Source organism: Asparagus officinalis, chromosome 10, assembly GCF_001876935.1.
Source record: "Asparagus officinalis chromosome 10, Aspof.V1, whole genome shotgun sequence".
NCBI classification, from domain to species: domain Eukaryota; kingdom Viridiplantae; phylum Streptophyta; class Magnoliopsida; order Asparagales; family Asparagaceae; genus Asparagus; species Asparagus officinalis.
The window spans coordinates 35,278,008-35,294,284 of NC_033803.1; the positions used below are offsets into that span (position 1 = coordinate 35,278,008).

The 16,277-nt window shown below is 34.8% G+C and overlaps 1 protein-coding gene across 1 annotated transcript; it reads right to left on the bottom strand.

The window, feature by feature from the left end:
- LOC109826632 (betaine aldehyde dehydrogenase 2, mitochondrial-like) lies at positions 7,860-13,414 on the bottom strand. Its single transcript, XM_020393653.1, has 9 exons — positions 13,376-13,414; positions 10,784-10,931; positions 10,064-10,260; positions 9,132-9,212; positions 8,913-9,061; positions 8,747-8,839; positions 8,553-8,676; positions 8,399-8,464; positions 7,860-8,223 (listed from the first exon to the last, which is right to left on the bottom strand). The coding sequence occupies exons 1-9, from the start codon at positions 13,412-13,414 to the stop codon at positions 8,017-8,019; spliced, it is 1,104 nt and encodes a 367-aa protein (XP_020249242.1). The 3' UTR covers positions 7,860-8,016.

A 16,277-nucleotide genomic window follows, 5' to 3' on the forward strand; every position in this document is an offset into this window, starting at 1 on the left:
TTGATCAATAAATGTTCTTCAATCATATTTGCCGAAGCTTACTTATTGTCTATAATTCAACTGATGCAAATTCTTCTACATGTTATTAATCTTAATAGCTTCTCGCTTTCTTAATTGCCAAAGCTTACTTATTTATCTATAATTCCAACTGATGCAAATTCTTCTACCATTGATCAGTAATTGTTCTTCAATCTTATTTGCAATTTTTTACTTAACTTCTTTATCAACTCAACTTTGTTAATTTGTTATTTGATATCTCAGAATATGTTTGATTACATAGATGTTCCTCCAGTGGGAAGTATAAACTCCATGAGAATCTGTGGATAATTCAAATATTGAGACAGAAGGTCTTTTTTTTACAGGAAGAATTAGACTATGTCCATCTTGACAAATTTTGAATGTCACGATGGAGGTGTAAGGCGCGTAAGCATGCATTTTTACAAGGGCCTTCTGCAGTTTATATGCACGTTGTGCATATGTGACACATTATTATGTTTATAGAACAATAAATATAAGGTCATGGATTCTTATTTAGCCTTGAAGCTGTAAATTTTCAGTTTACTTATCTGATTTTCTGTGAAATGAATCATATCATCAATTTGATGCTGTTTTGAGAAAGAAAAAAAGAAGAATTAAGAAAGAAGGTGCTCTGGTTGTTATTATATTTATGGCACAAGGCTTGTTATTTCCATCATTTAAACTCTATCATTCCTAACATGTTTCTTAGTACTTAATATGCATTGTGCCCTGATTTACTTTAGTCAGTTATGACATAGTATCTGAATACTCCAATGTCGGTGTGCTTGGTTGCAAATCATGTCTGAAATGACTCTGTTTCTTTCATTTCCACCAGATGAACTTCTATAATTTTTTTTGTAGTGTCTTTGAGCCTTGAAAACCGCAGGGCTGATTATGGATAAAAACCAGATATTCTGTGAAGAAGGGAGATATAGCATATAAGATTTTTGTCCTGAAGAAATTTTTTGTTCTTTTTCATTTGTATATGATTACTTTTATTTGACCTGAAAATTTGACCTGAAGAAGTTTGTTAAATTAGCTAACACATCCAGAAGTTGTAAATTCGATTGGTACTCACTGTTGTTAAACTTTATTATGCAGGCTAATTCCCACTATTTTGTTATCATCGAGCAGGTATTAATTTTGACATTGATTGTGTCAAGCTTATTTTACTGTCAATTTAAACCATTGATCAATAAATGTTCTTCAATCTTATTTGCCGAAGCTTACTTATTGTCTATAATTCCAACTGATGCAATTCTTCTACATTGTTATTAATCTTAATAGCTTTCGCTTTTCTTAATTTGCCAAAGCTTACTTATTATCTATAATTCCAACTGATGCAAATTCTTCTACCATTGATCAGAATTGTTCTTCAATCTTATTTGCAAATTTTTACTTATACTTCTTTATCAACTCAACTTTGTTAATTTGTTATTTGATATCTCCAGAATATGTTTGATTACATAGATGTTCCTCCAGTGGGAAGTATAAACTCCATGAGAATCTGTGGATAACTGTCAAAATATTGAGACAGAAGGTCCTTTTTTTTACCAGGAAGAACTTAGACTATGTCCATCTTGACAAATTTTGAATGTCAGCGATGAGGTGTTAAGGCGGTAAGCATGCATTTTACAAGGGCCTTCTTGCAGTTTATATGCACGTTGTGCATATGTGACACATTATTATGTTTATAGAACAATAAATATAAGGTTCATGGATTCTTATTTAGCCTTGAAGCTGTAAATTTTCAGTTTACTTATCTGATTTTCTGTGAAAATGAATCATATCATCATTAGTGCTGAGTGTTTTGAGAAAGAAAAAAAAGAAGAATTAAGAAAGAAGGTGCTCTGGTTGTTTATTATATTAATGGCACAAGGCTTTGTTATTTCCATCATTTAACTTCTATCATTCCTAACATGTTCTTAGTACTTAATATGCATGTTGTGCATTTTTACTTTAGTCAGTTATGACAATGTATCTGAATACCTCCAATGTCGTGTCTGGTGTGCTTGGTTGCAAATGCATGTCTGAAATGACTCTGTTTCCTTTCATTTCCACCAGATGAACTTCTATAATTTTTTTGTAGTGTCTTTGAGCCTTGAAAACCGCAGGGCTGATTATGGATAAAAACCAGATATTTCTGTGAAGAAGGAGATATAGCATATAAGATTTTTGTCCTGAAGAAATTTTTGTTCTTTTTCATTTTGTATATGATTACTTTTATTTTGACCTGAAAATTTTGACCTGAAGAAGTTTTTGTTAAATTAGCTAACACATGCCAGAAGTTTTAAATTCCGATTGGTACTCACTGTTGTTAAACTTTATTATGCAGGCTAATTCCCACTATTTTGTTATCATCAGAGCAGGTATTAATTTTGACAATTGATTGTGTCACGAGCTTATTTACTGGTCAATTTAAAACCATTGATCAATAAATGTTCTTCAATCTTATTTGCCGCAAGCTTACTTATTGTCTATAATCCAACTGATGCCAATTCTTCTACATTGTTATTAATCTAATAGCTTTCGCTTTTCTTAATTTGCCAAAGCTTACTTATTATCTATAATTCCAACTGATGCAAATTCTTCTACCATTTAGATCAGTAATTTGTTCTTCAATCTTATTTGCAAATTTTTACTTAACTTCTTATCAACTCAACTTTGTTAATTTGTTATTTGATATCTCAGAATATGTTTGATTAGCATAGATGTTCCTCCAGTGGGAAGTATAAACTCCATGAGAATCTGTGGATAATTCAAATATTGAGACAGAAGGCCTTTTTTTTACAAGGAAGAACTTAGACTATGTCCATCTTGACAAATTTTGAATGTCACGATGAGGTGTAAGGCGGTAAGCATGCATTTTACAAGGGCCTTCTTGGCAGTTTATATGCACGTTGTTGCATATGTGACACATTATTATGTTTATAGAACAATAAATATAAGGTTCATGGATTCTTATTTAGCCTTGAAGCTGTAAATTTTCAGTTTACTTATCTGATTTCTGTGAAATGAATCATATCATCAATTTTGATGCTGTTTTGAGAAAGAAAAAAAAGAAGAATTAGCAAGAAGGTGCTCGGCCCAAATATGATTAGAAGAACATTATTGATCAATGATTTAAATGACAGTAATAAGCCTCTGACACAATCAATTGTCAAAATTTAATACCTGCATCGATGATAAACAAAATAGGGGGAATATAGCCTGCCCCATAATAAAGTTTTAACAACAGTGAGTACCAATCGAATTCTACAACTTCTGGATGATGTTAGCTAATTTAACAAAAACTTCTTCAGGTCAAAATTTTCAGGTCAAAATAAAAGTAATCATATTACAAAATGAAAAAGAACAAAAATTTTCTTCAGGACAAAATCTATATAGCTATATCTCCCTTCTTCACCAGAATATCTGTTTTTAATCGCATAATCAGCCTGCCGGTTTTCAAGGCTCAAAGACACTACAAAAAAAATTATAGAAGTTCATCTGAGTGAAATGAAAGAAACAGCAGTCATTTCAGACATGATTTTGCAACCAAGCACACGCACATTGGGAGGTATTCAGATTACATGTCATAACTGACTAAAAGTAAATCACGGCCACAATGACCTATTAATATACTAGAAACATGTTCAGGAATGATAGAAGTAAATGATTGAAATGGACAAAGCCTTTGTGCCATAAATATCAATAACAACCCAGAAGCCACCTTCTTCTTAATATCTTCTTTTTTTCTTCTCTCAACAACAGCCATCAAAATTGCATGATATGATTCATTTCACAGCAAAATCAGATAAGTAAACTGAAATTTAACAGCATTCAAGGCTAAATAAGCAATTCCATGAACCCTTTATATTTATGTTGTTCTATAAAACATAATAAGTGCACATATGGCCACAACGTCATATAAACTGCAAGAAAAGCATCTTGTAAAATCAATTTATCAGCGAAAGCAGATTGATCTAGATTCATACAAACATTGTCGCCGTAATTGCTCACGCTGACTATAACCAAATTGTCACAATTCAATTTTCAAGAGCTTTCTTTGCACAATTATATTTGAGTACCAAAAAGGCCTCAGGCTTTATCAAATTTCACAATATATGATAAAAAATTTCGAGGAAAGTAAATTTTAAACAACATCGCGCTAACAAATTTTTGAGGCTTTCAGCTAAACTGACCCTTCGACGCACCAGTGCACGTTGACGACCTTCTCCTCCAGTGACGCCGTCGACCAATTTCAGCCTTCGCCAAGGGTTTTGTCGATAGTCTTCTGTGGGAATAACACAGGTGGGGATGAGAACCTGAGGCTTTCTATATATGCGTAGCATCCTTCGGAGACGCTTGGGTGATCGAGGCAGATCACGATTTCTCTAGGCGACGAAGTCGAACAGACGACTTGGGGAGTCGAACAGACGAAGCCGATCTTGGGAAATGAAGAACTGGGGAAAGAAGGGCTATGGGTGAAAGGAGATCTTGGGGGGGGGAGTAATTGTTGAGATTGGGGAGAGAAGAACGAAGCGGCGGAGCTATGAATGCAGTGGCGGAGCTTTGGGAACTGAGGGGGCGGAGCTAAGAACGAAGCGACAGAGTATTGGAAATTGAGGTGGCGGAGAGAAGAACGATGCTTTTATTGGAGCAAACACGACGCCAGGTGGCAGATTCAATGGGATGAGTATTCTTTGCCAAGTGGCGTTTTCAGAGGTAACTGTTTTTAGATATAGTATATAGATTTTATCTTTATTTAAAAATCAAGATTTGACTTTTAAAAGTTATTTCATTGGGTTTTCATAGTGATTTGGGATTTAAGAGTGAAACAATGAGCATGGTGGCATGCTATCTTATTGAGTTGGATCAAATAAAAGGGGTATCCATTATTTCATAGCCATATTCATAATTCTTCACATAAAAGCCGCATTTTGTCTCCCACAAAAGATTAAGGCTGAGATTTCAGAAAGCTTAGAAGCCCAGAAAAGAAAGATCTACACATCAAGGCACACATTTTGTCCTCTTGCTTTTGATACAAGTTTTGTTTTGATTAGATTTCTTTTAGATTTTTGTGGGTTTTGATCAAGGAGATGATCTTTATAAGAGGTAGATCTCAATCCCTTGTCTCTTTCAAGGAGAAAGACTCGTCATTATTAATAAATGATACCTTTGCAATATAAAGTCTCTAATCCATATTTTGATGAAATTTTCATGGGTTTTTGTGTAGTATGACATCTCTGTCTCTTATGATGTTTTTTGATGATGATAAGTAACTTGGATTTGGGATTTTCCCTATTTTTGGTTTGGATTGTGAGCCCTCGAGCTCCAATAGTGGATTTGTGAATACTTCATGTTTCAATGTCAAAACTAGTGGAATAGTTTCCTTTTAGAAAGTATAAAACTTAAGTTAAAGTTGGTTTTGTATATTGATTTTGAATCGAGGAAGTATTTGGTCAAAAATGTTTTGGGAATCACAAATTTCAACACAAGTGCATGTGCTCGACCTGACCAGCACACGTGCTCAATGAAATCTCAAGAACAGTTTATTTTATATTGTTTGATTGCACACTCCCACACCATGAGTATATGTGCTCAAGCAGTTATTTGAAGTTGACTTTCTATTTTGAATTTTTATTAGTCTGCTACCAGAACTTGGTTGATGTGGTATTGTAGTGGGTGCAAGCACTCAACCTCCGAGTGCACACTCTCAATAAATTTGATTTTGAGAAATTGATCCATTTGAGTTTATTTCTAACAATTCTTCAGTTTTCTTTCATGAATTATGATATCAGTTATGCGGTTAAGCTTGTTGTTGCCATCTTGAGATATAGTAGAGGATAAATTAGTTGTTGGTTGTATGTTCATTTTTTATGATCATTTTATCGAATTCATGATATATTTATATTTAAGCATGCAAGTAATGCTTGATGTACTATGTTATCAAATAATTTTACCATATGGTCCTACCATAAAATGTTATGCTTTGTTATGACCTATAATTCATAGATATTATACATGATGGCCTATGTTGTACCTTGGATTTTTTTGCTTTATACATTATCATGAGACTTGGCCCTATAGGTCTGCATGATTAGGCACATGATGTATCCACGTGCATTATGTAATAATGGCTTGCTATGGTATTTGATGGACATGTCTTATTTCAGTTATTTGCTTTGGAAACCTAGTTGAAGACGACACCTTCCTGATAATTTGAGTTATTTGAGCCCAACGCATAGCATATCATATATAATTACGTGATGGAAATGTTCATTTGAATTAGATAATGAGAGACATTTAGACATCTCATATATTATGTGTGGTTCAGGGTTTTGTTTTGGGCACTAGTGCCAGATGAGTCTATACACATAAACCATATGTAAAGTGAAAAATATAATTAATATATCCAATGAGAACACCAAACACACATTATCTCGTGAGAGCTTTTCCTAATAAAGATTAAGTAATATTTAAGGGTAGTTAGGTACACACACTATATTTGCATCACAGTCCAGGAGCTAGGTGTACTCTCGTTGATATATCTATGTTGTGATAATTTGGTTATTGTTTAATCTGTTACATAGTCTAGATTTTGAGATGCACATTCCTTTCATGAAAATAGGCAAAGTGATAGAGTTATATAAACTTTCTTACATTTACATTTCTATTAGTCACACATTCATGATACATGTTACCCATGCACAAACCACTCCCTCATTTGCACACCAATGATGAACCCAACCTTCCACCCACGCTTTCAATGACACTGGAGTTTAGTGACCTTAAATAGACAGATTTATCATTGACTAGCTTGACTATTTGTTTATTAAGTTATGTTCAACTTCTGGTTACCAAACTATGTTATATATCCATGTTCATTTTTGTTTTCATTGTTATGTAATGACTCTGATGTACATAACTATTACAGGTTGTTGACTCAAACTTGTGTGGCCCTGCGGCCTAGTTTCTTTTATGTATTATGTGATAAATTATAATGACATTGATATTAAAGTTATGATATCTTTTATGTTATTCATTGTCGGTGGGATTTTGCTGAATATCTTGCATCCACTATATATTTGTGTTGTATACTTGCTATTGTAGTATATCAGTTTGCTTGTAATTGTTCTTATGTATGATTTTGTTCTTCTGTTGTGAGAATAGTGGATGAGATGCACTACAACAAAATACAACATTGCCGACGAAACAAAAACATCGGCAAAAGTTAAAAAAACATCGGGAAAAATCTTTCCTGACGCAAAATACAGCGTCGCTAACGCGTCGCCAAAAGTGCGTCAAGGAAAGTATTTGGCGACGCAAATACACTGCGTCGCCAAAAGTACACTTTTGGCGACGCATCATGTGTCGGGAAAAGTATATCTTTTAGCGACACATAATATTTTGCGTCGGCAAAAGTGTACTTTTGGCAACGCATGCAGCGTCGGCAAAAGCTATGCGTCGGCAAAAGTATAACTTTTAGGGACACAAAATTGTTCATCGCTAAAAACTCTACTTTTGGCGACACAAGTTAGCGTCAGCAAAAGTGCAGCTTTTAGCGACGCAGAGTGAAGCGTCGCTAAAAGCTATACTTTTGGTGACGCTAACTTGCGTCGCCAAAAGCTATACTTTTGCCGACGCAAGATAGCGTCGGCAAAAGTATAATTTTTGGCAACGCATATTATGGGTCGGTAAAAAGTATAATTTTTTCGACACTAATTTGCATCGCCAAAAGTAATATCTTTTCTGTCAACTACAAGCCTATACTGAACCTGAACATCCACAAAAAAATTACTCTCATTCACATCAACAAAGAAACCAAACATCAAATTATACTTCAAACAAGTTGCATATTATGATAAACAAAGAATTTGCTCCCATTGCAAAATAATTACATTCATTTCCATTTCCAAGTCAACACTCAAAGGCTTGTTTAAATATTCCAGTTTGACATATTCAGTGTTTTCCATTTCAGAGAATGACACATTATAAGATTTACATGAAACTAAACTAAGTTGAAAAAAAGAAAACTTGAAGTGAAAGAACGACACGATCAATGAACCTCTTCACAGATGAAGGTATATTCTCTAGTAGAGTTTTTGCGACTCTGTCTAACTCCTGCATTTGTTGCTTTGCAGTCACTCTATCAGGGCCATAGTACATATCCATAAGCTCTTTCATCTGTAGTAGCCTTTCCATCAGTTCTTTGATTATTTCCTGTTAGAGAAAATGCAACGTCAGATTACCAGTTACATATATATAGCTGCTCCGCATATTTCTAACTAATGGATAGGATGATGAATTCTTCACATCAAACAAAACTAGTCCGAAAAGCACAAAACAGGATCCAATCACGACAATGGAAAATTCATGTTTTGTACTTCTAACGAACCTTCACCAATTGTGCAGCAGCCGTCATGACATTTCTCCCCGTTGCCGAGCTACAAGTAAAAGCAATCTATAAGACAAAATCAATTCATTCCCACCAAACACAACTGTAACTTCAAAATAACGAAACAGGACTAGGACCGAGAACAACGATTTACCTTGTCAACATGAGGATGAGATGCCAAAGGAGCAACAGCTTCAGGCCCTAATCCTGTTACTATGTTTAAGACGCCAGCAGGTAGTCCTACTTCCATGCATGCTTCAGCAAGTTCTAAGCAAGTCTTGGTGACAAAAATGTGACAGGGAGTCCAAATTTTTCAAAAAGGTAAAGTAAGCTATTCACAAGTCTTACACTGATGCAAGTTCAGAGGGTTTTAGTACAGCTGCACATCCAGCAGCCAAGGCAGGAGCAACCTTCCACGTGGCCATTAATAAATGATAGTTCCTGCAATGAAATTAAAAAATGTTAAATTCCAATATAAGTATATGCATGAGAAAAGCAAACTTAGAGCATATACCAGGAAGTAATTAACCCAACAACTCTAATTGGTTCTCGAAGAACATAGGACTTAAATGTATCCATGGGAAGGGAAACAGGACTTCTTTGCTTCGCATCCAAGGCTTCAGCAAGATCTGCATAGTACTCAAAGCAGCAAGCAACGTCATCCTGGACAAGGCACACAGAATATTCACAGGTATTAACACTTGATTTAGATTGTGAAAACCAGCAGACGTACTATGTCCCATGCTGCTTCATCTAGAGGCTTCCCACAATCAAGCGCCTCTAGCTTAGCCAGTTTAGACTTCCTCTCTGTTATCTGAACCCAAAGAAAGTAGAAAGGGCGCACCTCAAAAGATAGTAAACAATTCGAAGTAAAAGAAAAAAAAAAAGATCCACTTTTAATAGGAAGTAAACAATAGGAAGTAAACAAGTGGAAATAAAACATCCTTACTGCAGATACTGTCTACAATATTTTAAACAAAATCAAATTGAATACATACATATTGATGAAAAAACCATCTTTTTTAGACATAGTATTACATGACTTCGGTTATGTTGTTCATCAAAATATGAATGTGATTTTGTATTGAAAATCATCATTGCCTTCTTTATGACAGGCTGTTGATGCCAAGTCAAAAGGCAAACATAAAAAATTTTCTAACCATCACTGGAACCTTGTGCTCCATAAGTGACCACATATTTTGAGGAATGGTTTAGATAAAGCTGTTGATAAACCAATTTTGTATTGATAGTCAGCACTGGTCAGATATTAGTGCCTCTTAACAAATAAGATGTTTATATTAGTTACATTTACAAATTACGGGATAAGGAAACTCAGCTAAAGTTAATTCTACAAAGTAAACAACTTGAGTTGTCCTTTATTAGTTTACTGAGATAAAGACAGTTCCCCATGTAATGTACAGGGAAACAAAATGCAGCGCATAGCTATTTTCAATTGAAAAAAAGCCCAATATCTTATATTTGCTGCTCTTTAGAGAAGATCTACCTGGCAATATTTTGATTAAAGCTTCTATGAGCAGCCAAGTAAACAACCAGAATTTACTCTTTAAGTTTCTCCCAAGGAGATATCAAAGACCTGAGATCCATAACCATCACTACACCAATCAATGAAAAAAAATTGAAAAACAGGAACATTTAAATCTCTACCTTAGCAGCAATTTCCCGGAGATACTTAGCACGAAAAGCTCCCGTAGCACGAGCCCATTCCTTACTGCCGTTCCTCTTCAACACTATCCTCGCCACCTCTACCGCAAGATTCACATCCTCCTCAGTCGCTGCCGATATATCTCCTTCAATCAAAACGAAAACAACAACCCCAACCGTCAAGAAACCCCTAAACTTAACTAAATAACACAGGAAAAGAAAAAAAAGGAAGGGCTTCCGTCAAGACACCAACTTCACGGTCTTCATTCTCTACTTAATTTTACTGAAGACGCTTTTCTTTTCAAATTCTTTCCTAATTTCCCCTGAATCTTCATATTTCCAAGGGCTAATCATACTACGATAACAACTAAGGCTAGAACCCAAGCAAAAATATGCTTTTCTATATAAAGACAGTGACAAGCCTATAAATTCAAAGGTAGATTATGAGTATGATCCTTTTGTTGAAATAAAATGCCCTTCAACCTTAGTGAATAGTAAAGAAACAAGATCTCCGCCCACTTCACCACCTTTTACATGGTGAAAATCTGATTCTAATCAGAAAAGAATTAGTAATCCATTAGCCTAATCCATGTATAGACAAAACATTAACAGTAAGTGGACATATCATTTAAAGGAAACTAAAGAACAAAAAGAAGAAAAGCATAGAAATGTTGCAGCTAAATACCGGTTGGGGCTGTTCGTGAACCCCACTTTGCCTAATACCCATCCGATGGCCAAGTTGTCCATGTCTTTGGAGGTGGTAAGGAATCATGAAGTTTGGTGCAACACCAGGCCGAAACCCTGGATGATAGCCCATAGTTGGCATTGCTGGGCTCAGAGGCCCAGGAGATCTAACCTGAGCAAATTGTGCCTGCAAAACAAAAATGCAAAGCATCATGAAGAGGTTACGAAAGCACAAAGGGAAAACAAGCAATAAAAATTATTTAACAACAAAGTCGACAACGCCGATCGAAACCCTAATTTTGCTTTAAAAAGGGGCAAAAATCGAACCGATGGTGGCCTCAGTGGCCGGGTTGATGATCGGGATCCGCTTGCCGAGGACAGGTTCCCGCCACTCTCCGCCGATGAAGAGTTGCCGGTGAGGGACTGCAATCGACATGAGTGAGTAAGAGAGGAGGTCGGCGGGATGGGGCGGCTGTGATAAGATGAAAGAGAGAGAGAGAAGGAGAGAGAGGAGATTAGGGGGGAATGAGAGAAATTTTGGGGGGAAAACGATGGAAGGAATGAAATTTTGGGGGGAACGATGGAAGGAATGGAATTTTAGGGGGGAACGAACGATTTTTTGGCGACGCAGATGAATAAAAACGCGTCGTTAAAAATATACCTTTCAGCGACGCAAAGCCGGCCCGTCGGGAAAAAGTGACTTTTAGTGACGGTAACCTAATACATCGCGATAAATACATATTATTAGCGACGCTAACCCTAAAACGTCGTTAAAAATATATATCTTTGCCGACGAAAATAAAAAAACGTCGGGAAATCCATACACTTTTACCGACGCTAAGTTAAAACGTCGCTAATAATATACACTTTTAGCGACGCTAATTATAAACGTCGGGAAAAATATATGTTTTGCCGACGCTAACTAAAACCGTCGGGAAAAACATAATTTTTGCCGATGTTAACTAAAATCGTCGGGAAAAACATAATTTTTGCCGACGTATTTAACCATGCGTCGGGAATAAGCGTCGGGAAAAGTGTAATTTGTTGTAGTGATATGTATATACTAATCCTCAGTTAGGCTTAACTATATGCTTCTGAGTGATGTTATTACCGACTGTATACTTCTGCGTGATGTTTCTAGGACATGGGGCATGACAATTATAGATCACTATTCGTCAATTCCATGTCTAGCCTCTCCTCACCATTTATTTCCCATGAAATGCTATCTTGCTTCTAGTCCCTTACGTTGAGCATTTTCCCTATGGTGGCCTATTACCGTCATATTCAAAATTTGGTTTCTAGTCTTGTCTTTAATTTTATTATTATAAGATTTTTCCTTTTCACTCTGAGTTAAAAACAAAAGGATTTTTCCTTCTCGCAACATCGACATCACCTATTTAGATTATCTTCCCAACAATTCCTTCCTCTTGGCCTCATCATCAATTCCTAACAATTTCTCCATCAATATATAAGGACCTACTATCCCTCGTTGTTTGATCTTGCAGCTACTAAGATTTTCTCTATTAATATAAAAAATTACTATCTCTTGCCGTTAATCTCGTCAATATCAAGTTATTCTCCATCGACCTGTCCTATGACATCGATCTTACAACCATTCGGTTTTTCTTTTCATCGCGCTTTGACTCTTTTATTGAGTGTTACGATATAAAAATATCCTTAACTCTCACCACAACTTTAGATTATTAGTACAATGGTTAAACATATTGTAATTTTAGCTCATCATATCCAAACTCACGATTTTGATCCCACTGTGACTTTGAAGGGGATGTTGAATGTAGTGGTAAATCTATTAAGTATATGAGGATATAATATAAATTAGTCCATATTTTAGGTATTTAGTAGTGCATTATGTCCTTGTATTTCTTACCTATTATTGACTTTCTATATTAAGTTTCCCATTATCTTATAAATATACCCATAACTCATGTACAAAGATTGTTTTCTTTCTTATTTCTAAAATTAATTCGGTGGATTAAAGTGGGCTAAGAATTTATATGTGCATTAGAGCTATTACATTGATGCAAATGACACCCATTCATGCAGTTGTGATTTTATTTTCATATTTAATTTCTCTATGAAAATTCTCTCTACGGTGTTATTTCTTCTTGTTCTTTTAAACACATTGTCACTCTGGCACCCATGGTTTTGCATGTCTTGATTTTAAATATATACTTCTTTTCTCTTGAAAATCTGTCACATAATTTCTGAATTGTTATTTTCCTAATATTTTCTTCATCTTCACAATGACTTGTAATGAATCCTTATGTAGATATTTGTAGAATTTTCTCTCCTAATTGGAGAGGTTGGGATGTCTACAATTAGTTAACTGAACTAATATTCTTCATTAGTAGAAATGACCAGCCTAGATGGAAAAAACAATCTAAATTATTTAGAATTTTGTCTAGGTAGATCAATCTAGACAGAAATCCATCTAAAAAGGTCCATCTAGGTTGACTCAATAAAGATGGAATTCCTTCTAGTTGGTCTAACTAGACAGAAGTCAATTTGCTACCTAGACGGAATTTTCATCTAGGTTGCTTTTATAGCAACCTATAAGGCAATTTAGTCTAGGATATCTTCTTAGATGAAATTTTTGTCCAGGTTGCTTACTTTTACTGAATCTTTTGAAACCTTTGATTCCCTATACATTTTTGATTAATTGCTAAATTTTATAGAATCTTTTTTAAACCTTTGATTCCCTATATATTTTACACTAAGGAGTTGTTTGGTTATTTCCTAAAAAACCAAAAAATAGAAATGCAAACCAAAAAAACTCAAAAAGTACAATTTCACACATTTCCATCTCTAAAACTCACCCACAACATCTAATAAAATATTATTTTTATCCAACAACTCATCCATCACATCTAATAAAATATTATTTTCATCCAACAACTCATCCATCACATCCACCACATCTAATAAAATATTATTTTTATCCACAACATCACTCAACTCATCTCATCTCATATTTAAAAATTACTCACATTATCCAATAAGATTGTGACAACTCATCTCATCTCATTAACATTTCATTTTTTTGTTTTCCTCCCAAAAAGCTAGGAAAATAATTTCCTTAAGTGTGGGTCACATCATCCAATAATATAATGACGACTCATCTCATCTCATATATTTTCTTATTTTTAAGAAATAACCAAGCAAAAAAAAAAACAACCTATTACAAGAAATAGGTTTCTTATAATTTATTTCATTATTTTTTTCGCCAACCAAACAACATCAAAACAAGTTTTCTTAAAAAATCACTCACATCATCCTATAATAAGGTGACAACTCATCTTCATTTCTTTGATTTCCTTCTTTTTTTAGCAAACCAAACACTCCCAAAACAATTCTTTATCACTCGTACGAACACCGCTACTACTTCCTCCAATATCTCCAGCCTAAAGATTAAATTGATTATATTTAATAATATGTAAAATTTTATAATATATCAAATATAAATGGTTTTTTATATATTAGTCCCTTAAATCTTTAATTTAGCATTAGCTCCTTAGGATATTCACTTTCATGGGAAAACTATGCAACTATTGATTATTTTTGGGGACGAATATGCAATAGCATTAGTTCTTTAGGATTTTCACTTTCATGGGAACAATATGCAATTATTGAATATTATTGGGGACCAATATGCAATATTCTATATTCATGGGCATAATATGTAATTACAGAAGATTTAATAGACTCATAGGCACAAGAACATAGTATTAACGCAAAAATAACATATATGTGCGCTGCTTTGCCTAAAACCAGTATTACTGGCGCCTAAGTCCAAAAGGGGTATAACATCATCAAACACAGAATAAGAATCATTTCGGCCAAGTAATTTATGAAGTGGGCCATGACTTCGTCTGTCGCGCGGGCCTTGCCACAACACTAGTCAACTCCATAATCACCTGAACATTTAATTCTGAGTCGATCTTCCCACGCAAGTTGATTGAGACACATAGAACAAGTGGATAGTAGAAATATTAAATGATGATACTATCGATACAGTAGATGACATTGAGGATGCCATGAAGGATCTTGTGGTTAAGCCCGATGAAACTCCAATATCATGTAATGGATATCTTCCTCTCCTATTATATCCTAATAGATTCTGATTAAGAGTGATGTTATCCTCTAAAGATAGCATGTGAGGGTTTGGCTCGCCTTTTGTTTCCTCCTAAGACATGTGCAGTGTTGCTGCCTCCTTCATTGTGGTTTCAAAACCCTCCTAAATCACACATATAAGGAACAATGATGCTTGCTCTCCATACGAGAATCTCGATATTATTATTGAATCTTGATGACCAAGACCCGACATGCAATGCATCCATGTTCCACCGAAACATGGCTCTCATGCCTCATGGCAGTTGCTTGAACTCAGGCTTGCTCCTACCACGTTGCCCTTGTGTAGACTGGATTATTAGCTACAATGCCAAGAATATGATACTATAACATGTAATCTAAAAATGTGATCGGATTAAGTGCATTATTAAATTTTCCATTCACAATCTGTCTTTTTTTGTCTGCAAGTGTGGCGGCTTTTCTAGCCTCTATCATAAGTGCCAATTCCTATAAACTTCTCATCACATGTGAGTAGTTCTTCATTACTTTAGCTTTGAACTTAATCGAGTCCGGAAGGAAGGGTAGACTGCAAAACTCAGGTGTTTTGGGACACAATTTAGTCTGAAATGTAGAAGATGAGAACTAGAGTATACACAAGTCATCTACACAAGTAAAGAAGATAATTAATATAAAAACTATAATTGATCATTATGAAATATTAACTACTTAATACCTGCTAAGGGGATGGTGTTGGTGGTGCACCAAGGGGCTAGTTTTTGTATAACCCAAGTCTCCAACCAAGGAACAATATAAGCTAGATGAACATCAAATTATAAAAAAAATAATAAAATATGACCTATGCCTAGGGTACTACTCTCTGATCAGTAATGGTCCTCACCAAAGAGCATCACATTCCATATTTGCAACACACACACACACACACACACACACATATACACACACACACACACACGCGCACATAAGATAAATATTTACTTACAATTTATTTTATCAGAAACTTATTTAAACAATAATGCATTGTACATAGTTCATGTCTATTACAACTATTTTCCATTAGATCGTCTAACTATATTTGCTATTGTTTGTCTTCTATTTATTTACTCATTTGAGCTAGAGGCTCTACCTAGAATAAAATTTAGAATGTTAGTTTGAGTATCAGGATCAGTTATATCAAGCGCTACATTTTACATCTAGGAGTAGTATTGCCAAACGTTAGCAGATGGCTTAATTGGTTCATTGCAATTATCTTAATTTTTCTCATTATTTTTTCAATATTATTACTTGGCTCCTTGTACAAAACCACCCAATCAGTCATGACATTTGGATCTTTCACAAAGAAACACTGATCTACTTATTCTACAAAAATAAATTTCTCGCCTAGATATATTTTTTCAAGATTGACAAGTATAAACCCATAATGATT